General features: G+C 36.2%; 1 protein-coding gene across 1 annotated transcript; it reads left to right on the forward strand.

The window, feature by feature from the left end:
• The first annotated feature begins 539 nt into the window (after positions 1–539).
• LOC131041454 (probable disease resistance protein At4g33300) lies at positions 540–2,893 on the forward strand. Its single transcript, XM_057974566.2, has 4 exons — positions 540–788; positions 998–1,230; positions 1,315–1,517; positions 1,989–2,893. The coding sequence occupies exons 1-4, from the start codon at positions 555–557 to the stop codon at positions 2,783–2,785; spliced, it is 1,467 nt and encodes a 488-aa protein (XP_057830549.2). The 5' UTR covers positions 540–554; the 3' UTR covers positions 2,786–2,893.
• The last annotated feature ends 22,252 nt before the right edge of the window (positions 2,894–25,145 follow it).

Raw genomic sequence — 25,145 nt, forward strand, 5'->3', positions numbered from 1 at the left:
AATATCTTTTCAGATAAGCATAATAAGGAAAAAAATAATAAGACGATTACGTAAGTGCACAAAATAGTCTTTAACACCTAAGCAGTCTGCCCCGACACAACTTCAAAAGTTTTCGAATGAAAACTTGGGCGTGGCAAAATCTCATTGAGATGAACACATTGCGTGTATACCCAAATCAGCGTGCGCTTCTAGAAGTCGTGAACTCTGAGTCCCCATGACAACGTATTTTTCTTCTCTCTTAGAATAATAAGAATAATAAGTAGGGCTAATAAAATTGCAATATTTTACCCCATGACAAAATAATTTTCTGCTCTTAGAATAATAAGAAGAATAAAAATATTATTTCAGATAAGCATAAGAAGACAAAATAGTCTTGAACTACTACCTTAACAGTCCGCCCGGAGAAAACGTAGTCGAAAAGTTTTGTGACGAAAAGTTGCGTGTTTCAGAATCTCATTGAAATGCGCACATTGCGGGAATACCCAAATCACCACTCCAACTAAATTCCGTTATGTTTAGATATGAAAGGCTAATAAAAAGGGACCGCAGTGGCTATGCAGCCAATAAGAAGGGCACAACTTACGAAGAATTTGTTAAGGAAAATAAAAGGTATAATTGTTGTCTCTATAATGACCGTCGTTATAGTGCTATTGGCTCTCTGCAATGATCATCAAATTACAGGTATGATTGTTTTCCCTATAATGGCTGTTGGTATAGTCCTCTGCTTCTGCTTCTGGGCCTTTCGAAAGACGTCAATTCGAAGTATTGCAGATGCAAATCTAATGGGGGTATGTTTTTCCTAATTATTTAATTTTATGATAATAATTGCGGGATGAACTATTTTCTGCAGATACAAATCAAGCATTTTATTATAGTTCTGAAGTTGAAAGAGGTTCTCTCACCGATATTATGCCTTAGATTACATATGCAAAATAATTTTCTTACCCACTGACTGGCCTTCTGATAATTTTTCTTTATAATTCTGTTAATTCTGAAGGCAGAACGTGACGACCCACGACTTGCATTAGAAGTGGTTGGAAGTTCTTTGCACAAGGAAACCTATGAGGTTTGGGAGAGCGTAGAAAACAGCACTGATTCCTTAGATCATGTTTCCAAAGAAAGCTTCCTCGACTTAGCTTCACTTCCAGAGGGGACGAAAATCTGTGTTCATGTTCGGAGGCTATCAAACCTTGCAAGCAGAAACTTGGTGGATTTGACTAGCACTCAAGGGTAATCGCCTTTCTCTACTTTAGTGGATATTTTTGTTATCATATTTAAACCGTAAGCTGACGTAAGATCATTTATAAGGAGCAGATTAGCAATCTCATATGGAAATGCCTCGGAGCTATACTCTGAGCATAATGCAATGCGTAGATTGGCTTTGCATTTGGGGTGCCAAGACTGTGTATTCCACAAGAAGAGGTTGGTGATGCTTTGGAAGGAGCAGAATTTGTCACAGAAATTGGAGTTGCTTAATCATGGAGCGCATGATGTTCAACTTCTCTCCATTCACACAGGTGAGCTATTCCAAAATTCTTTTCTAAATTTAATTTCATTCTTTGTGCCAAATTTTCTTTAAAATATTATAATTTGTTTCTACTATTCACATCATTGTTTTGGGTGACCTGGTTGACATCTATATCAAAGTTCAAACTGTTTCTAATTGACAAGAAAAACTAGTATGATTTCTCTATTCTACTCACTTGTTTAGGGGGTAGGCTAAACAATCCATGCCAACTGTTTAGAATTTTTGGATGAATTGGGTACTCTTGTCCTATTATCTCATTAGCAGGACTGTGCAGGATTTACTCTTCTCAGTCGTCAATTTCGTTTTTCCTATGGTGTAACCCTAATTTCTCCTTTCCCCTTGTATTTTTCCATCTTCTAGATTCAACTTGAATATGGTAAGAGTTCAAACGAAATAATTAGCATGCATAACGAACTTTCACAATGATCTAATTCAATTTCCTTCCGATTTATTCATGCAGGCCCTATGAAGGAAAACCAGTGGGGTGACATGATTTTTCCGGACACAGAGGCTCTGATATTACTCTTTACTGGGACTGAATATTATCTTCCTCCATTTTTGAAATCGATGAAGAAACTAAAGTTTCTGATGGTATCCAATTGCGGTAGAAACAAGGCAACGGTGAAAGGTCTGGATATCTTATCTTCACTCACTCAACTCAGGAGTCTCTGCTTAGACAGGTTGATCGCAACCCCGGTTCAAGAAGAAAGCAAATTTCTACCGAACTTAGAGACGCTACATTTATGCTCATGTGAAGGATTTGAAGATACATCCACATTCAAAAGCTTGAAGATGCGAGATTTTAACCTGGATCATTCCAGCAATTTGGAGAAGGTGCCTGTTAGTCTCTGTTATATGCACTCAGCTCAGATATGGTCAATTACCAACTGCCACCTGATTCAGAAGTTGCCTCCTGACCTTGGGAATCTGACCTCTCTGAGAATGTTAAGATTATCAGGATTACAAGGCCTAAAAGCACTTCCGTCATCAATCGGAAATCTTAAGCGATTGGAATGCCTAGACATTTCACTATGTGTGGGGCTGAGAGAGCTTCCAGAGGATATAGATCAACTAAAGAAGCTGATTACGTTTGATATGAGAGGATGTTCTTGTTTGATGATGTTACCAAGAGGTGTTGATAAACTGAGTTCTCTGGAGCTTGTTATCTGTGGGCACAAGATTGGGAAGCAGTGGCTGAGGGCCAAAATTTCTATTCCCGATCTTAGTGTTAAAATTTCGCCTGTTCAGGGCAGTTAACATTCTTCACCATTTTGTAATTTTCCATCCGAATGCATTTCTTTATTTTAAAAAATGTTAGTGAACTGGGTATCTGTAAATGTGGTGGTACATATCATTTCTCTGTCTCATGTACAGTAAAAAATTGTGTTTAGAATGATAAAGCAGTTTTAGATGGTGGGTCAAATGAACATGTTAACTCCACGTAGCCTCACACGAACACTCAATAAGACTTAAATGAGCAGAACAGACAATGCTGCTATATGTAGTGCACCCTGCCCCTTTACTACACTCACTTCTTTTTGCCGATTTTGATGCAATCAAGGATTCCAATTAAGAACTGCCTAATTCTTGCAACTTGAGTAAATTTCTTCGAAATAAGCAACATATCACGCTGCTGTTGAACAATTTGTAATCTCCTCCACTTCATACAAGGAGAACTGTTTGTACAGTCTTACATGTATAAAAATAGATTGTTTGATCTCCAGTTTTGCATATATGGATGAGATCTTTTGAATTTGTCAAATGAATTATATATCTATATGATCAGCTGATCCTTTTCATGTGATCAAGAAGTTCCTTAATGTATGAAAATTAATAAAATGATCTATTTTTTATTACATTGGAACAATTTATATATGTTTACTGGGTTTTATCGCTGAAGTTTCACAAAAATGCAGAATAAATAATTGAAAAGCTGATTGTAAAGTGAAATCATAGCCGCAGCTGTCAAGGTTGAATCAACATTAATATCCTGTGATAGCCAGAGGAGTGAGCATCCAGCATAGCAAGGAGAAAAGAAAGGTAAAATGGATTGAAGTAATTTAAGAACAGGCAGTTTTGTTAACTGCACTTCCTTTCTTTCAAAAGATATTGTAGGTATAATATAGTTTGAGCTGCCACCGATCAAAGGCAAAGAAAGGTTAAGAAATTGTATTTAGGTTTGCGTTTTTCACAGAAATCACCGCTACCAAGAAGCCTCCACAAGAAGTTGAAGCTACCAAACCCAGAAAGAGCCCTCCAATTTAGGTTGAAATGCATTTTTCAGAAGAGTTTCAACACTTCCCACAAAGTGAGTGTTGGCATTAATTTCTCCCTCATTATCCACCAACACAAAATCGCCCATGTACATGGTCAAACTAAGCATTAAAGGCAGAAGTTTCTTACAGCAAATTTTGTTCAGCATTTAAATCAGAAGCTTTCTGCATCGATCTCAAGTCAATAGCCTTAACATGTGCTTTGAATATATAGAACTCTAAACAGTTCCAAGATTTCTATAAATGAGAGGCATTTGTAAATGTTCGGTACTCCCAGTTGAGATCAACTCCGTAGAGCTGTAAGAGGCTGTCCAAAATGGCTGTATGTAATGGTGTTTGGGAGATGCATGAGCTGAAGCTCAGATATTAGCTGTAATGATTTTGTTGATAAATATAAATTGTCTGTTTGTGATTCAATGTGTAAACTTGTATTTGCCCTGTTTCATCCCCTTATCTTTCAAAGTGGTATCAGAGCCGAAGGTTTTATCAGTTGCCTGGAGAGGTAGATGAATCTAAGTGTTGATCTGAAGATCACCCAAGAAAAAGTTGCCAAAGTTATTGTTTGAAATGAAAGCCTGCGATTGCAAAAAGGTGAAGTAGATCGCTTCTGCAAAATGATGAAGCTGTTTGGCGCAGGAGGAGAGAAGGATGGATCGCTTGAAGAAAAGTTGTAGAAGCAAGCCATTAGGAGATGTCTGGTAGTCGCTAGATGAAGAAATTTGGAGCTTTTCAAGATATCAGAAGTGAAAATAAGAATCAGCGAATGGTCTGAAGCAATTCTGGGTCATTTAATAACATATTTGTGGTTTTTTGAAGGTGCTGAATCCATTATTAATGGAAGCCATCTGAAGTTGATACCGATGCTTGAAGCAGACAAGCTAATGGTGTTGCCCAGCCTTTTCGCATAAGTGTTGAAGGAATCAATGTTCTTGCCACAAAGATTGGGTCAAAGAAAGTTGCTTGCAGCTGTAGCTGTAAAGGAGATCATGAAGCCGCTTACCCTGTCTCGCCACTGTCAAAGAGATCTTTAGCGGCAGATAAAGCCGTTTTGTTGGGAGGATGCTGCGAGAAAAGATTGTCCGCAGAAGACAAAGCCGCGGTATGTATTATGTCACGGTATTCTCAGAAGAAGAATGAAGAGCCAAATAGAGAATCCGCCAGTCTGGATAAAGTCCTTGTTGAAGTGTTTGGAGATTTGAAGCCCGCTGCGCAAAAATATAGCAGATTCTTTTGAAGGTGATAGTTTGGATCGTATGACTGTGAAGCTGTTCGTCAATATGGTGTGTGTGGTGATTTGTCTCTGTGTTTACAAAGTTGATATAATGGTTCAAGGTTGAAAGTTTGTCAATTTGTTTAGAGTTTCATAGGTATAGTAAAAATAAAGTGCGAGAGTTTCATTAAATAAAGAGAGGAGGTGGTGTGTGATAGTCATTGTCATGAAAGAAAGAATATTGCAAAAAGAATGGTTGCAGGTTTGTAAGGAAGATTAAAAATTAGTGAATTATTTTGGTCGGAGGTGAAGTCAAAAAAGTGTGGGCATAGTTAATGAATTTGTCCTTTTATGCATAAGTATTGAGTGAGAGTAATCTTTGTTAAAAGATGAAATTGGAGTATCTATTATATCTGAAAAGTTGTAAGGGGTGCATGATCATTCAGTATTGTTATAAGAGAGTTTAAATATTGATGAATCATGTATCTGAAAACAATTTTTATAGAACTAGTGAGCACAACGGCTGGTTATCAATGTGTCTTAGTAGATGGATCGATTTTCATATGGACTCAATAATCAATGCAAGTACAGAAGGAGAAGGCCATAGTGATGAGAAAAATGTGTGTGCATTATAAGTTGGTTTCCTCATCTTGTAAGGTTTGTGGTAAGCCGAAAACCGCTTGTATGTGAAGTTTGTCGTCATCTGAAACCACTTGTATTTGAGGTTTGTGGCAAGCCAAAACCACTTGAGTTCAAAGTTTTGTGGTCAGTAGAAACCACTAGCATGTGAAGTTTGTGGTCAATAGAAACCATTTGAATGTAGAGTTTATGGTCAGCTAAAAACCATTTGTGAGAAGAATTTGTGGTCAACTACAAACCACTTGAGAAGCCTATTGATTAGGGGTAAGCCTTAAAAAACCCAAGGTGATTATGATGAGGGAAAGTCAAAAGACTGAAGTAGCACACTAGAGCCCATTTAAACACAAGTTGTATAACCATTGTAAATGGGTACCTAATAAGACTTAAGCCAAGACCCATCTTGTCTAGATAGTAGATTATGGTGGATATCCAATTAATTACCATATGTGCTCAAAATTAAGAGGGAGTTTGTTGGCATCAATTCTCCCTCATTATCCACCTAGACAAAATCGTCCATTTACATGGTCAAACTAAGCATTCAAGGCAGAAGTTTCTTACAGCTAATTTTGTTCAGCATGTAAATCAGAAGTTTCCTGCATGGACCTCAAGTCAATAGTCTTAACATATGCTTTGAATATATAGAACTCTAAACAGTTCGAAGACTTCTATAAATGAGAGGCATTTGTATATGTTCGGTACTCGCAGTTGAGTCCAGCTCCGTACTGCTTTAAGAGATTGTCCAAAAGAAGCTGTATGTAATGGTGTTTGGGAGATGAATGAGCTGAAACTCAGATATTTGCTGTAATGATTTTGTTGATGAATATAAATTGTCTGTTTGTGATTCAATGTGTAAACTTGTGTCTGCCCTGTTTCATCCCCTGATCTTTCAGAGAGATCAATAAATTAGTAACAAAAAATATTCTTATAGCCAAGAAAAGAATGTGAACGAAGGTTCAATAAAATAGAGATCTCAGTAGACTTAGCCACTGCCAAAAGGAATAATCGCTGCAAGTTAGAAATCCCTCAAAGTCAAGGTCTCGCCAGTATAAAAGGTAAAAAAATAGGAAATTGTGGGAGGATAGAAGAAAATTTGCAGGATACCATGCAAAGAGCTGTTAATGTAAATTACCCAGGGCCCATGCCAAAAGAGATCACTGCGTGTCAGGCATAGTTGGGAAAGTGCAACCAGCCACTGATAAACCTGAGTTAAGAGAAGCTACCTTCACAAAGGTGTTGTCGATCTTCGAAGGAGGAGATCGAAGGCAAGGGATTCATAGTTCAACAAGAGGAAACGGGGTTTTTGAATAACCTCATGTTTAATGAAAAAAGTTGTTTAAACAAAGAGGAGATCTGACTGGTAAGAATAGATGTCAATGAGATTAGAAAGCTTTTCTGCCATGTATGAAGTTGCAGGAAGATCAGATCATAAGAAGTTGATTTGCATGAAGATCGTCGATCTTATAGAAGCCACATTAAGTAGCCTAGACCACCGAGTGTGAGGATGTGAAGTTCAAGCCATAGGAAAGGCTTAAAGCAGCTAGCAACCAAGAATCTTCTAGTCCAAACAGAAATCACTGCATAATGCTCTTTATTGGATTATCCTGACAGGAATTAAATAAGTATCCTGAGATTCTCCTGACTGGAAAGTACAACTTTTTGATTTTTACGTTGATCATTGGCAATTTTAATAAAAGAAACTAAACCTCATTGATCATGGACTGCCTAGGAGGGCCCTTCTCAAACTTGTGGAGACTGAAGGCCTGCTTGCTCCTTGAAATACACCTGTTTTGAATGTTTACAGTATCAATTTTCTTAGCTTTCCTTCGGTAAGGATCGCTTCCAAATCTGAGGCAGCTAATTTAAAGCATCAAAGCAAATACACCAGTATACCACGCCTCTGTTCTCTTATCTAAAACATTCCCCCTATCTATCTTCTTATATGTTGGCACTTAACCTTAACAGAAGACCTGTTTTATCTCTTTTGGCAGGCGCATTTCCAACTGCTCTCTTTTACATAAAACAATATAAGACCTTGTAGGAAAGATTGCCCCTGATCTCTTTCTTTGTTCTTCCTCTGAATATTCTATCTCCCCATGCCCCTTTACTGCACTCGCTTTTGTTTGTTAATCTCGCTGCAATCAAGGAAGGATTCGAATCAAGGAATGCGTAATTCTTGCAACTTAAAGTAAATTTTCTCGAGATAAATAACATACCACGCTACTAGCATATTCAGAAACAATTCACCAACACAGCCGTTTACAAATCTTGCTTCTATGATTGTTTACTACTGTTGTTACATCAGAAAAATAAATCTATGGTTAGAGTGCAGAAAATCGCACTGGGCTGCATCAATGGGGATCGTACGAATACAAGAAAAGTACATACAGAAACTACGCATCCCACTTCAATTTCTTTTCGATTTGATAACAAAGCTGAACTGTAAGATCAGAAATAAAACTAGAAATAATTTATATTAACCTAATTAAACTATTACAACATTATCTTTTGAGCTTCTGCTCCGTCAAAGAAATAAAGCTACAGCTTACAATTTACAGCTCCGTGGAGCTCGACTCATCAAGGAGTACAGAAGAAATGCACACTCACTCATTATATAAAAACTTGAGTGCACATGGTAGAGAGAGAAGCATTTATCAAATCACCCACTATCTTGTAGATGGGATAATGGCCAGATTTGATGGGATAAGATGAAATCCATTCTAATACTTATCAGAATCTGTCTTCAATGCAGTCATTAATGTCTGTCTTAATGCAGCCAATATCACCTTCGAATTGAGGAAACAGACAAGATAGGAAAGTTGATAGATTTAATAGAGTGGTTGGGCTAGCAATATCCAACACTCCTCCTTAATCGGAACTATGCATCCTGATTGTCTTCATAGTTTCTTTCACATATGCTTCAACATCTATAATCTTCAAGTTCTATAGATCAAACCTAAGAAATCCCATAATTCTATATGATTCTCTAACTGTGAGCTCTAACACACATTGTCACCAATCCATTGTGGGTTCAGGAGTTTTACACTTATTTTTCTAAACACCTCCTAGTGAGCCATATTGTTGGTGCTCATGGATCCTACTGGGCTTTATTGGCCTCATAAATTTCTTACATATAGAAACAGAAATAGAATGTTGCAAGATTCAATCACTTTTTTTATCAATTGACAGCTTCACCCACTTGATACCCTTTTCTACTCAAGTGACCTCTTTTATCATATCCTCTTTCTTAGTTGTTCTACAAATTTCTCTTCTATACAATTTTTTTTACTATCACTCATCCTAAATACATAGCCATACAAACTCTTGAAAAAACTTGAATAAAAAACTTTTCTTTTCTTCAAACACTCCAATGTAAAGAAATAAATCTTTTGACCAATTTATGCAACTGCTACAACATACATACAGCCCATTGATTTCTTCTTTGATGGTAGCCTACTCCACACAACAACCTTCATTTTGTGTCTGCTGACCTTCAACCTTCTTCGTCTTTGGCTATGAACACTTCACACAATGATGCCTTTCCACATACGACATTGACTCCTGCGACCTTCCTTCAGGCTCCATGACTTCACTTTGCACAACATCTTAACAACCTGCAAACAAACAAATATTTGTGATCTTTTCCACTGCATTTACATGATCTCCTTCGATTTTCTCTAGAGAACTTTAACACCAAACTTTAATTTCAATTTTCTTGTTTGATCTGGAAGGCGGGAGATCTTTTGCAGTAATCTTACTAGGAGCAACAATTTATCATTGATGATCTCCATTCAATAGTGGCTGCAAAAGAGCAATGTCTATCTCTTCACGAATAGCAAAAACACCTTTTGTTGTGCACTTACTTCTTTCAACTTACTAAAATGCAATAATTGTTGTGTTCTAGTCTTCTACACAAACCTGTTACTTAGACAGCTATGACCTTCAACCAGCTTTGGTTCAAATCTTTGCAAAATCATAGATCCGCAATTTGAGCTAGGCACAAACAACAAAAACTACAAGCAACCTACAAAATGACATCCTCAGCCACACTCGACCCACTAAATATTATTAAATCTGTCCACAAAAAATAGACGCAAAGACAATGAAAAATAGATCTACTACAATCTCTATGCAAATAGCTCCTCTCTATCTCCTCAGATCTCTCCTTAACCTCTGATAACAATTGTAATACTTGAACAAGATCAGATATAAAACTAGAAATAGTCTATATTAATCAAACTAAACTATTACAACACTATCATTTGAGCTTCTTCTCTGTTAAAGACAAACATAACTATAGCTTACAATTTACATATCTGTGGAGCTAGACTCATCAAGGAGTACATAAGAAATACAAACTAAATCATTAGATAGAAAGCTGAGTGCACATGGTGGAAAGACAAATATTTATTAAATCAACCACTATCTTACAGGTAGGATAATAGCCAATCTGGATGAGATAAGATCAAATAAGGATTTTCTTTAAATGCAATCTTTAACATATGTCTTAATGCTCTCAATTTGGCTATTGAATTGAGGATATGAACACAATAGGAAAGATGACAGATTTAATATTGCGGATAAGATTACAATTTCCAACATGAACTACCGAAAATTAATCATTTAACAAAGCTCCCTCGTGATCACCTAAATCTTCAGATCCTAGTTACAAAACTCCTTTGTCTCTTCAAATTGCATAACTCTCTAGACAACAATAGGGAGCCTCTTTTCTAAGCAAAAGGCTTTCATATAAATAAAGCTTTAAAGCAAAACAAAGTCCTACAACCATTAAGAGAATACTCACTCATTCTAGCACACATGAAACAGGACCTCCTTAAGATGCCATTTTTAGCAGCCTTTAAGTTGCTTAAACCTCTCAAAGAATTTTTGATCCACAAAAATTAGAGACTTCTCTCATTAATACAGCTAGATGAACTAATTTAACCTCTTTCGGATTCCCATTCAGAGTATTTTAATTTGCCCCGTTTAACGACTCTCTACAATTCAATTCCTTTCTTGTTTCTTTTCGGGTTTCTATCTTATTTAAACTAATCAATCCCCTTACAATAGTCCAATCTCCGTGTCATTCATTGTACTCAATATTTTCAAATCCACACGATGGCATGTGTGATTTTTGGGCACAATTTCCTAAAACATTTTTTTATTGTACTCTATATTCGTTCTTTACATTTTTGGCTATTTGTGGGTGTATGAACCCTTCTCACAACAATAGATTGTTTCCAACTAGTTATATCCTCAAAGCTACAGCCATGAGAGCTTGTTAAAAGTTATGGAGAACACTCCAAAAGAAATTTGTTTGATATATCGACAATCACTGAAGAAAAGGGCTATGTGTTGTTTCAAATCTGTGTGGTAGGAGTAAAAATTGTTTTCTAAATATTCTTTTATGGAGCTATATGTCCTTTAAGGAATATTCTTGGTTATCTCCACAATAACTTATGGTTGATCAACTTAATTTTTATTGGCAATCATTGTCTTTTTATGGGGTGTTGCGAAAAGGGTTTCAAAATATTCATATTGTTGTGATTAAGTTTATACTAACTCATTTTATCTAATATTTTCTTCTCACCTATATGGGCATTCCCACTCCATATTGTCATATTTTAGTACAAATTGTGTATTGCAAACACCTCTTTTGGTTTTATTCCCATGCTCAAGAAGTTTGAAATTGGATTCAGGACTTTTTCAAGCCCTTCAAACCAATTCCATTTTAATGGCATGGGGTTCATGTTGGGGAGTGACCTTGCCTTCCTCGTGAGCTTTCATAGATATTGAACAATTCTAGCATGGAAATTCTATTAAGTATTTTGAAATATAGAAATGTGGAGTCGTTTAATCACAAGAGTGTTGAAAAGTGTTTTTCTTTGTATTCTAAAGCTATGGTTTTCTCTATTGTTCTAATGGAGATCCAACGCAAGCTACCGAAGTTTTACTTGAGGTTGGACATCTCTCTATGGCTACTAAAATTCTAGAGTAATGCATCTTGCGCTTTCGTCCATATTCCTCTTTATTCCACATCTCCTTGTGGCCATTTGCATGGACATAGCCACTCTTTTTGACAGGACAATCATTAATATCATGGATTTTGGTCTTGTGGTTCTATATCTTAGAATCCTAGGAATTTTTATAATTGTGGATGATGACCTTATTCCTTTCATCTACCCTCTCCTCAATAGACCATTAGCTAGAAAGACATTAGCAAGTATCCCCATGTGTTACTCACCGTCTCTTCAGTTCACACTCAGCCTCATGGATAAAATGTAAAAGATAATTCTCTTTTCTATTAGAAACTAGTTAATGATTTGACCCCTACAGATGTTTGGGGAAAACTTGATTATAATGACATGCCACCTCTTTCCATGACCATGGTTGCTAAGTTTTTTTTTGTAAAAATGTTAAAAGGCTTGGTCCTTATGATAGAATTGTGGGTGAGCTTTTCTACCACCCTCTTTTTTTCTAAACTTTTTTTTTTTATATTAATGCAAAGTTAAATAAGATATATTTATAAAAAAGAAATTACTTAAGATAAACACAAAAATAAAAATTATAAGACCTCTAACTCCCCAAATGCTCCTGAAAAACAACCTAAACAATACTACAATTTTAGAAAAAGCGTAAAAGTTTTCTCGACCAAAATATACTTTGAATTTTGTTATCCTAAACAATGATAGACCAAAATATATGAGGTGTTACTTGGAACAAAATATAAGGATAATATAACACATGTAACATGAATACTTATGTGTTTCAAAATCCCATATACATTTTTATTTATTTTATTTCTAATTGAGATTTCAAATCACAACATAAAAGTGCCTACAATATGGCAATATCTTTAAACCAAAACACATCAACTAAATCCTATATGCATGATCAAATAGTATGTATACCCAAATTATGGAAAGTAGATGACACAACTTCATGTATTGCAAGAAAAGGTGGATATTTCACATCTTATCTTTTTGGCCTAATTAATTAATGAAATGAATTAAATTTTAATATTAGTTAATCATCTCTTATTATTTAATTATTGTGAAATATGCTATAATTAGTGTTATATTTTTAAATGTAAATTAAAAGATGAATTAATTATGGTATTATTATATTTTCTTATGCGTCAGATACAATTTTGATAGCTAACTTATTGGCATGTTACTATGTGAAACTAAGTTCAAGTATGAGTCAAACGTGGAAGCATGGTTAAGGATAAGTGATCTAGCAACTTGGTAAAGAATGGTCATGATGGATACCTGATGCACACACCATGTAGTCTCATTTGGATCTGCATTTTAATGACATCATTGTTGCATTGTGAATAAATTAATGGTTTCTATGATTTTTGTTTTCATCGTTATGTTTCAAATGGTTCATAGGAAAATAAAATCTACATACTTTTTCAATGATAATGTGTTCATACATGTATGTATTTTCTTTGATTTCAAATTAATAATGTCTTTATTTATTAAAAAAAGGTAATATGTGTATATGAATATGTATATACATTATATATGTATACACAGATACATATGTAATGATTGTTTGGTATGATTTCATATAATGCCAATATTCATGTTGTAATTATTTTATCAAGCTATTATAAACTTATTTGAATTGGACATTATATTTATTAAACCTACCAATTATTATTTAACCATATATCATATATTGGAAACTATAACTTGCAATTAAATAATATACTTATGGCATCAAACTTTAGCAAGTTCATAACCAACAAACTTAACATATGCCAACCAAATGACATGGTCAATATTAACTATATGCAAATGGAAATAAGGTCATTGAACATACAAAGTAACACCTTGCATAAAGGAAATTTCTTTATTTTTTATTACAACAATATATTCTATTAATAATAATTGATAGGAAACATGGAAACACAAGCTAATGTGATATGCCAAATGGGAAAGGAAAATTGTAAAATGATATTTCATTGGGGATGCATTGTGATTGTGTTGACTCATATAATCGAGTCACCGCCCTAGAATGGGATTCAACTACATTATAGGAGTTAATGGTCTTTTGCAGAGATCATAAATCAAACTACAACTATTCCATTTTGTCACTTTATTCCTTTCTTAGGGGGTCAGTTTTTTATATCAGACACAAATAGAGATAATTTTGATATCAACATTCTCGTACTTTCTCAAGATAATAAGAATGGAGCTCAAGTTATTTCAAAAAGGGGGTATCCTCAATTTTGATGTACTAGATTTCTCTAAGATATGTTGATATGCCAACAATATTTTGTTGTTTTCCATAAATAAGGGGCTATTATTGAACAAACATTGTCATTGATGTAAAAGGAAGTTACCTTTGAGGGAGATTGTTGGATAGATGTCTTCATTCGAGTTTCAGTCATGCTACCTATTAATGTTATATCTAGAAGAATGGAGAATTTAGATTACTTGTGATGTCATACCAAATCATTGTGAGTTATGGTAGTCCCATTGATTGATATGAATATAAAATTGGTTGACACATGTATCTACTATCATGGTATAAACTTTTCAAGGCAATCAAAATTTTCTAAAAGTGTAGTACCCCTACCCTAATCTATTACTAACCTTGGTTTAATCTTGATTAGTTTATCGTAATATTATGTTATACTCAGATGTTGATTTTACGCATAGCTATTGATGTGGTTTCCTCACTAGTTGTATGCAAGTTGTTAGTGTACCTATCTCGTGGTATTAATTTTGAGCTAACGCTTTCATTAAATTTTATATATGTATGCATGTATGACTCTTGGTTGCAGGAGATTTTAGGTACAACGTCGTATGAGTGCGAGGTTCTTCTTCACCTGGATTGCAGGTTTGAGTGTACCTCTTTTATCCTTAGAGTTGGATTAGGTGGTTGTAAGACCCTAGTTGACCTTAGTCGTGCTCTAGTGAGCATCGCCAGTCATCGTTGGTAATCCCTTTTTGTTTGGGTTTGCGAGTCGTCTGTTTGGTTGACCTTCTCGTTTTGCGTGCTTGGTGTGTTTGGTTAAATTGATTAATTAGTCCTTAATAATTATCTTGATTAAATATGTGTTTGTGCATTAGAGATTAATGGACTAGGTTAATCAAAATTTCGTTATGCGATTTTCGTTGATTTGGATTGCTCGTTTTTAATTGGGAGTGAATTCGATTAAATGTCTGATTTTGAATATTAAATGCATTTTGAATATGCTGTTGAAAAGGAAAGCTTTGTATTTTATCACGATAGATTGATAGTATTCTGTTGGCTTTTGAAAATTGAAAGATTAAATTTGATTAAATGAGAAAATCGATTTTTAATTGAAAAGGCAAGTCGATTTGTTGTTGTAATTAGAAAAGGATTAAATGTCGAGAATTATTTGTAAATAAGAATTTTTATTCCAAAAATAGAATTTTTTGGTCAACTCTTCCATATAACCCAAAATTTGGGGAAATTTTGGAGGATGGACATTTTGGAGAAATTTTGGGTTGGAAAGAAATTTTGGAGATGAATTTGAGGATTTTGGAGGAAGAAGGAGGATTTGGGAGCTGGAGATTTGGACTCTTCGGTAGATCTTGCCAGGAATGCAAGATCAAGTAGGATCTGTTTAACCATTTGATTTTTAAAAAAAAAATAGTTCCTTGTTTGGCCATTTTGAGTTTGGCTGGAGATTTATCTGAGGTTTTGTTATTCGTCAATGCTGTTTGGGTGTTTTGGAATCCCATTGTGTTTGGAGAGAATGAAAATCATCATAGAAAACTTGATACCGAATCAGTCCCTGTTAAATCGAATTTATGTTAAATCGAAATTTTTATCAAATTTTTTGGTGCTGGGCGTTTGTGTTAATTTTCGGACTGTGTATATAAAATATATATATATATATATATATATATATATATATATATATTCAATCATCGAACTGTGCGTTGAGGTTTTTGTTAATGGAAACGGACTGTGCGTGTTTTAATCAAAATGTTATTATTAAAAAACTGAGCTGGGCGAAATGAGTTTTAGCGAAACCTTTGTTTGGGGTGGAGGACGGGGAGCAGAGCTCCACCCGCTCCTCCTCCCCTCCCCCACTCGCACCCCGTTTGTTCTAACCCCCGCACGTCCCCCTTTTACCTCTACTCGCCATGCGCAGTGCCTGCGGCTCATGACGGTGGCCGCAGGGCGCCGCGACACCTGCGGGCACCACCGTGAGCGCCGCCCACGGGTATTTTTCCAGCTAGGGTTAGGGCACAGCCGCCCTCCCTCTTATTTAAACGCGTTTTTTTTGTTTTAAACGTAGTGTATAAAATCATTTTTTTTAATGTATTTTTTTTAGTATTTAAAAAAAATGCATATGATTTTAATATCATGTTAATGAAAGTTATGTTTAATGTTAAGTGTTAATTGTTCTTAATTATGATTAAGAAGGCAATATCTTGTTAAATGTTAATTTGGATATTAATTAATTCTATAATGGAATTTATAAGTTAATTATTATTCAATTTCATTTTGTGGCTTATGCACTTTTCTAATTAAGTTCTAAAATTGATAATTTCATCATCGAATATTAATTGGCTACTCTTTGGACCAATCTTGGATTAATAAGTTTATATCTTACCTTCTAGCTGATTAGAGCAGTTGGCTAATTGAGGTAGTATTGTTTAAAAATGAAATAGAATATTATGCTATTGGAAAATCATTGAAATACGATGTAATTACTAGTTGATGATGTTAAATATCTTCTTAGAACATATCATTTGAGTAATCGAGAAGTAAGTGAGATATTTTACCATTGATCATTAGAAACTGAAACGATATGCTTTTGGAAATGATTGTCTCCTTTTGGATTCTCTTTTTATTATTATATTCCGTGATTCGTATTATGCATCTGGGGATTGAAAATATGAAACTGTAGAGGTCGGTTTTAGACCGGTATGTTGATGATGTTTTGTTGGAGATTAAATGTATCTTATTTTAGTTGATTAATGGTTGTCTGAATTTTATTAATATGAATTGGTTTAAAAACTCATTATGGCTTAATATGTCTGTTCGATGCTTTGAACCTTAGAGAGTTAGAAAACCAAGAACAACTTATCCCTAGTTGAGGCAGATAACTGAAATCTAGTATAGATCTTGTAGAAAACTCGATCGATTTTAATGTTTAAATCAATTTGAGGAAATATTGTCTTTTCTGATTATTGCCTTGCGAGTTTAATTTTTGTATTCGCCTTTAATTATGAAATGGCATGTTTTGCTTTGTTTAGTAGGACCCTGTCGTATGGATTGACTTGGGGGTACCTGTTTCAGTCCTCGATTCCGAGTTGATTGTTGTTTGTGGTAGAGTCATTTTTTTTATCATATCCTCTTTGAGTGAGTCAAATGATGATTCGTGGTTAACCTTAGTTTTCAGGTCTCTAGTTAGAGTACCGTCAGTAAGTGATTACCCTTGAGTTGTGTTTGACCAGATGATTGTTTCTCTCTTCTTGAACTCCGTTCATCTGACCATGTGTATTCCTTGGTTTTGAGTTCGTCTGAGTTTAGTCTAGTGTCGTATGGGAAAGTGGCTTTCGATTGGGGGCCGCGCCCAAAGTGGCTGCTGGGTAACCCGTCGAAAGTGAGTCTAATAAGTGATAACTTAACAGTAGATTAGAATGTAATCTCTGAGTAAGATAAATGTGCCTCACACATGGGACGAGTGCTATCATAGACTCGACATGCTGTGAGAAGGCCTGAAATGGTAAACCATCTTCCTTGTCTTCGCGAGAGGATGTGTGGGTCCACATGAGGCTTGGATGGGCTGGAAGCTCAGATTAGGTTGCCAGGGTGACCCAGTGTATGGGGCCGGGACCTATGAAGACTTGCCATGGTAACCATACCAGGTTGTGTGATGACACTTGTCCCTACGTTCGCTAGTGTGTTGTCGTTTGTCCTGTTAGGAGTACCTTTGTGGGTCGTCCTTTTGTCTCTGCCCTTGTGAGTGTCAGTTCCATGATAGACCTTGGGTGGTGATGGCTCAGTTTTATGGATGCTCTTCTGGACCTTTGTATTAGCTTTGATTATGTTCAGCTGGATCTTGTTCTTTTCAGGGATCGTTTATGTATTAATGGACCGATGTGGTCGTTTGTATATTGCTTATGTTTCGCCTTGATGGCCGGATTGTAATGGTGTAACCTCTTGTATTCTTAACTTTATTATTTATCAGAGGGGTCTTCCAGTTGAGCAGACCCGGAGATGTAGCCCTTTAGGGGTGAACTCCGAGATCATTATGGTGTTATGTGATGTATTTTCTTATGTTTCCTTTATTCAGCTTTATCATGTATGATTAACTTATGTTAGAATAGTTAAGTGGATAAATGGGATTAACTTTAAATGCTTATATGCAGTCCTTTCTTGAATGCCATGTTGATCGAATGCATAAGTGGTTTAGATGAGATTTATCATAGATGACTATATGTAATTGTGTGGGAGAAAAAGTGACACTAAGCAAGCATGCCCTAATCTCACTTTCAACCACACACTTGTGGAATACGAAAGAGCCTAGAGGTATCACACAATTGGCTACTTCTTCTTGTGGAAGAGAGAGCCACGGGCTACCTATTAGGATTTCTATTCCTTTGTTGTAATCGAAAGATAAAATGATGCAAGTTCAATCCCTAACCCCAAAGTGCAAGTATGAACTAATAACAAGATTACAGAATTGAACTTAAATGATGGAAAGCTGTAAACACAAGGACAAGACAAGAATGCAAATGCGTACCCGGAGTTAAAATCTGATTGAAAATGTTCGGGACGGGCGCGCGGGCGCCACTGTCCTGATTCTGCCCCTTAAACTGCTCCGGAAACTGCTGTTTTGCACTTTGGAAAAGCTGTCAAAAATGCTGAAAATGTTGTCTGTCAGGAGGACCAGGGCGCCCAGCGCCCCTGTCCCAGGGACCAGGGTGCCCAGTGCCCCTGTCCTGGTAGGACCAGGGTGCCCCACGCCCCTATCCTGGTCTTTTGCTCTGAAATTTGGTGGGAAGATCGGTCTCAGTCTGCTTCTCCCGGATCTGCAACCTGCGGTGTCGTCCGAGTCCCGAAACCTGCACTTATATCTGAAAAGGTGTTTGGGCGGCTATATAGGGTTTTGCTTTAGTCAAACCCCCACTTCAGTGATTTCCACCTCCATGAATAGCCAAGTTGTATTGTAAAATGTATTGTGTGTGCAGACCTAGTGTGTGTGCAAGGTCCTTAAATGCAAGAAAGCAAACTAGAGCAACCTAGAAAGTAAACCCTAATTGCTTGTAAATGATAATGTAAATGCTCTAAATCAAGATGCAAAGTGATCTAAAGCATGAATAAAGGATATATTGAAGCTTATGCAAAGACATGAAAACAACATGAAATCATACCCAACCCTCAAGGGAGGAGTACAAGCCAATCTTCAGTCGGTAATCTCCTATTGTTCTTCAATGTCTTCCAAGCCCTAAATGGATGAATGAAATTGATAAATGCTTGATAGAAGGATGTTGAATTTTGTTGAAGTCTTCAAAGATCTGCTCTTTCGCTACATAGAAGGTCCTTGAAAGCCAAAAATCCCATCCCTTCAAATGAGGAAAGAGAGCTTTTATGTATGAAACCCTAGGCCGCAGATTCGTATTTTGGCCGACCTAGAAATTGAATATCCCGCCAATTTCTTGGGGTTAAGCTTTATTTTATGATTGGATCGTGCTCCTAAAATGTCGGGAAAAATGTCCGGGACCGTGTGCACCGGGCGCCACGGTCCCGACAACTTTTCACCAAACTTTCAGGGCCGTCGGATATGATGATTTTAGAGAGAATCCCGAAGTTACAGGTGATTTCGAGATGTTTTGACCCCCGAAATCAAGCCCCCAAGTTCGAAATAGGACCTAATTAGGGTTTTTGATTAAATGATGTATTGGAAGAATAAAATGAAAGGGGCACACTTTAATGAAAGGGCCCAACTTTATGATGTAGAGAATGATGAAATAGGACCTTAGACCTAATTAATTTGATTAATTAAGTGCTAAAGGGGAAATGCAATGCAAAATACAAAATGCGCCAAGGCGGGTGCTAAAATAGGTGTGAAATTGTACCACCCTAGCAAGTGCGTACAATTTACGACGCTACATTTAGCCCCCACTTTAGCGGTCATATGAACACTACGTGCATATGCAAGCTAAAGTACAGAAAAGTAAACATTATTTGAAAAAGGATATATCCATAAGTCTGTCGAACAAAGCCCCCAGCGGCATCTGTAGTACACAGTTAGGAACCGCACCCTACAAAACACACGTTAGATCACAAAATCACCTAATGCTTACTAAGGAAGGTGATGAAAATTCGAGGGTAGCTATATGCCCCCCCCTGTTTCGGCTTGCTAATTTTAGTGAGTTGAAACAGGGTATCATGTTTACCACTTCGAATTGTTAAAGAATATTGATGACAAATGCTCACAAGAAGATTTGGAATGAGATCAAAAACTAATGGAGAATCATTTGGGAAGAAAGAGGACTAAATCTCAATTCCAACACAACAAAGAGTGTGAGGATTTGAGAGTTCTCTAACACAAGATGAAGGATGTAAATGGAAACAAAATGCAAAGAGAAGAAAAGAAAGGAAAAAAGCATGAATACACACATTGGTGATCCATGAGAAGAATAGTGAGAGAGAAAAACACGGACTTCTCGCCCCTAGATCTTGTCTAGGTGATCCATGGGAAAAGGACATGGAAAACTAGCCCCTAGAGTCTGTTCTAGGTGATCCATGTAAGGGAGGAGAGTGAGAAAGTCTAGCCTTATGCCGCTAGTTCCACTCAACCTCGTGCATGTGTGTGTAAGTGAGGTTAGAAGCATCTCATAGGAGTCTATGCCCGAGTATGCTACAACCTGTATATGTATAGTACAAAAATGTGACATTTCGCTCTAAGAGTCTGTGCTCTGGTTCCGAGAATAATCACCTTGCATAAAAGAAAAATGGAGACATCTCGCTCTAAGAGTTTGTGATCTGGTTCCGAGAATGACCCATTGCTCAAAAAGTGTAATTTTTATGTCATAAGCAAAGTAGAAAAAGGATACCTACCTTCATCACAAAAGAAGATACCCCAAAAATGCAACAATGTCCTAGATCCAAGCAAGAGAGTTTTGCACTCTTCAAGCAAGGATAAGATAGTTGGAAAGGGATATCTTGTAGTATGTGTAAAGGAGATCCTTAGAGGAGAAGAGATCTTTGTACAAAAGACACCTATCCCCGAGAGGAATTGTCTTAGACAAATATAACATCTTCTAGAATAAGACAAAGCAGAGAATAAGAATGCAATACTTCCTTTTTTTTGCGAGGTGAAAGTGATTCTTAATGAAGGATGATGCTCTTTTTAACCCAATTAGGAGAGTGAATTCATTATTGATGTATTTTACCAAGTGCAAAAGAGGTTGTAGTCAAGGACTTACACTTCTTGTAAGAGAGAATCCTTGAACAAACAACAACAAATGCATACAAGGAATAAAATCAAATAATAAAGTTCACACCATCCACGGAATAGGAAAAAGTGGATCCTTAGATAAAAATAAGGAAAGATCATTGCCTAAATGAGAAGGACTTACACAATCTTCTAGGGAGAGATTTGGACATAAGCAAAAGAAGAGATATATGAAATCACTCTTGTCCCCATAGGAACAAGAGATAACATAGAAAATTAGGCTATTATGTTGCTTCAAAAATATGATTGCACTTGAAATTGTACCATCATGAATGACAATGAGCCCCCAGTAAATGAGCTACCAATGTCACATAATGATGAGCAACATAATAGCCATTAATGTTATTTAAAGACATGATAGATTGAATGAGGTATTTGAATATGACATGCCAAATGCTCAACTATAAGTGAGATCAAAAACATGTATAAAGTGATAAAAATTGAAGAAGAAAAGTCACAAGAAATCTTAGAAGAGGGATGAGTGTAATTTATTAGAGCCTTATCCTTGGAGGAAAGGACTTTATGATGAATAGGAGATAAAGATTCATAAGTGGATTTAGAAATTTGAGGGGATTCATAAAGAGATTTGTTCATTGCCAAGATTTCCTTATGAGGGGAATGAGAGTTGATAAAAGTAGAAGATGATTTAGTTGAAGTGAGATCATCATCACTACTAAATATAGCATTCACATTGAGAGATGGTCTTTTAGATGCTTTAGTGCCTTTGCAGGGATTATAGCCGAGTCCAAAGGCATAATTGTGAAAATTAGTCTCTAGAGGAACTTTTATCCCTTGTTCATGAGCACCGCAACCATTTCCATGATACCCATGCTTAGCAAAAATGCGAAAACCACGACCATAACGATCAACCATTTCAGGAAGAGAAAGTGGTTTTTCATAAGACAAAGAATCAAACTCTTCATAATTAAAGGTGTGAGGAGAAGAAGTTTGAGAAGCGGCCACAAAATTATTGCTCATAGGTTCAAGTAAGACTGATTGATTTCTAGTTTCTTCCTTCTTTTTACCTTTAAGATCTCTAGGAGGAACCCTATACTCACCTACAAAGGTGGGATTAAAGTCAAGGGATCCCCAATCGTCTTCTGCAAGAACCTTCTTAGGATCAAAAGCCTTTTCATGTGTAGACTCAAGTCGAGAAGGATCTTCTTCAGGAGCTTTAGACTCATCCCAAGAATTTTGATTATCAGAGGGTGATGATTCATCCATAGGTATTTTGTTTAAAGAGTCGTCACTAGAAGAGGAAGGCTTAGAAGAACTCCCTTTGGAAGTAGATGTTTGCAAACAAGCCTGAAGTTTAGTATCACCTATCAAGGTATATGTCTTATTGTTGTAAATAAATTTAACTTGTTTATGTAATGTAGAGGGGACAGCTTGCATACTGTGAATCCAAGGTCTCCCTAATAACAAGTTGTATGTTAGATTTCCCGACATAACATGGATAGGAGTGGGCAAAGTAACAGGTCCCACTGTGATGGGTAAGGTGATAATACCTAATGAAGACTTAGCCACATTATCAAAGCCTCGAATGGGACAAGAGTCAGGCTCAATAAGGGATGTATCCACATTCATCTTATGCAATAGATTGATGCTACACACATTAAGGCCAGAGCCATTATCTACCAATGTTCGTCTTATAGCAGTGTCATTTATGATAACCACAATCATCAAGGGATCAAATTGTTGTTGAATTTCACTAGTAGGCAACTCATCTTGGGTGAACATAATTTGAGCTTTAGGATTCATCACAGAGTTAACTAAAGATGCTATATTACTAGATGTATTCGGTGGAGGAACATTCAAATCTTTCAAGGCATCTTGTAACATTCCATGATGAGCAGAAGAAGTTTGGATCAAATCCCAAAGGGATATCTTAGCAGGGGTAGTTTTAAGTTGTTCTATGAGATCATAGTCCTTACCAAGAACTTGTGAAATACGAGGAGCTTGAGGAAGAATAGGTTGGGAAGGAGGAAGTGAAGTTGGAATAACTGGAGGAGGATTAGGTTGCGTATTGTTTCTTGTGTTATAGGTATGGGCAACCGCATGATAACTCTCTCTAGTCAGTTGTTTAGCATACTCATAAGGGCTCTTAGTAGAATAACTTCCTTGCATAGTAATAATAGGTTTCTTAAGAGTGCAAAAAGAATCATTAGCATAACCACCTTGAACCACTAAGATAGGCTTATTTAAAGGTTGAGAATTTTGAGAAGGACAAGCACCTTGGACAGTGAAGAGAGGTTTGTTAGGTGTTTCATTCACATGTATCAAATTGATTGAGGATGGTTTAGAGGAATGAACAAAAGTGTTGGAAGAATTATTGATAGTCTTCTCTTGCACTAAAATCTCATCACGAATCAAATCAATTTTAGGAGAGAGACAAGGGATAGGCATTGATGTTCTAGTAGGAAGAGTAATACTAGGAAAGGTCATATCATCCTTTATCATCACAGGATCTACATGGGGAATAAAATCTCTAGGAGAAAGATCAACATTACTCTCTAAAGTCTCACTTTTGAGAGGGAGATCTTTGAAAGACATGTTAACCATCTTGCTTTGAACTAGGGTTTCCTTATGAGTAGAACCAAGTTGAGGAGAGGGAGATGCTTTATTTTTAGAGGGAGAATAATTAATATTCAAGGAAGGTGAGAAATTATCAAGGGAGAGAGAATAATCTACACCTTCTTCTAATGGTTAATCCCAAATAGTGAGGTTGTTGAAAGGAATGTTTGAAGTATTGTCAATTTCAGGAGAGGAGATAACATTGTTTATTAATTCCTCATCCTTAGGAGGGAGAGCATCAATAGATGTGTTAAACTCATCCTCTTTCCTCAAAATATGTTCAATATGATCTTTAGGGGAGAGAGAATTAAGGAAAGTGCTTATTATTTCATCTTCTTTCTCTAAGGGATGCTTATGTGTAAGACAAACTTTAGGAGAAGGGTAAGCATTTATCATTAATTCGTCATCTCTAGTGGGAATTTTGTTGGAAAAGGAAATGCCATCACTAGGAAATGTAGGGATAATGTCATCTTCTTGCACAAAAGGATCCTCATGAAGGGAGTGTTTTTTAGGAGGAACATGAACATATTTCTCCAAAGATTCATGCTTAGGAAGGAGATCTTTGAAAGAAGTGTTCATAACCTCTTGTTGCACTAACATGCCCCCATTGAAAGGACCAACTTTAGGAGAAAATAATTCAATGTCCATCAATACATTTTCACTTGGAGAGGCATCATGGAGGGAAGGTGAAGTAACATTAAGAAAGGTGTTTATGATATCATTCTCTTCCTCTAGGATAGCTAAATAGGAAGGGCACATTTTAGGAGAATTGTCAAGATCACTCTTAAAGACTTCATCCTTAGAGCATGGGAGAGTCTCAAAGGGATCAAAAGCAACTCTTTTAGGCACTAAAATGTTATTATAGATGGGGAGAGGTTCTTTAGGAGAAGGAAAAATTGAAACAAAGGAAGCCAACCCATTATCACATCTATGAAATGAATGCATCATGACAACAATTTTCCTCTTTCAAATGATAACACATGCAAAATAGAAGGAAATGTTTAATTTCAACCAACGCAAGCACTTAGAATGTAGATTTAGAAAATGAAATTTATGATTCAAATGAGTTCCTAAATCAGGTTTGAAATTATTGATCCCAATTAAGCTATCCACAAGTTCAACTTTGAATTGAAAAATTAGGGTTTTAGCAAAAATTTCCTCTAGATTTTTGAATCTTGCAAGAAATTAAGACTTGTAAATGTAAATTTGAATTTGAAATAGCATAAACACTCAAATTTGAAAACATAAATAAGAATTTAGAGAAGATTGGAATTTCACGTCGGGTTCACCAAAATGTGTGGGAGAAAAAGTGACACTAAGCAAACATGCCCTAATCTCACTTTCAACCACACACTTGTGGAATACGAAAGAGCCTAGAGGTATCACACAATTGGCTACTTCTTCTTGTGGAAGAGAGAGCCATGGGCTACCTATTAGGATTTCTATTCCTTTGTTGTAATT

This window comes from Cryptomeria japonica, chromosome 4, assembly GCF_030272615.1.
Source record: "Cryptomeria japonica chromosome 4, Sugi_1.0, whole genome shotgun sequence".
Taxonomy (NCBI): Eukaryota; Viridiplantae; Streptophyta; class Pinopsida; order Cupressales; family Cupressaceae; genus Cryptomeria; species Cryptomeria japonica.

Coding starts and splice junctions, on each gene's coding strand:
- LOC131041454 (XM_057974566.2), top strand. CDS start 555: ATGCAGCCAATAAGAAGGGCACAACTTACGAAGAATTTGTTAAGGAAA. Junction 789..997: donor CAGATGCAAATCTAATGGGG/GTATGTTTTTCC, acceptor TTAATTCTGAAG/GCAGAACGTGACGACCCACG. Junction 1,231..1,314: donor GATTTGACTAGCACTCAAGG/GTAATCGCCTTT, acceptor TATAAGGAGCAG/ATTAGCAATCTCATATGGAA.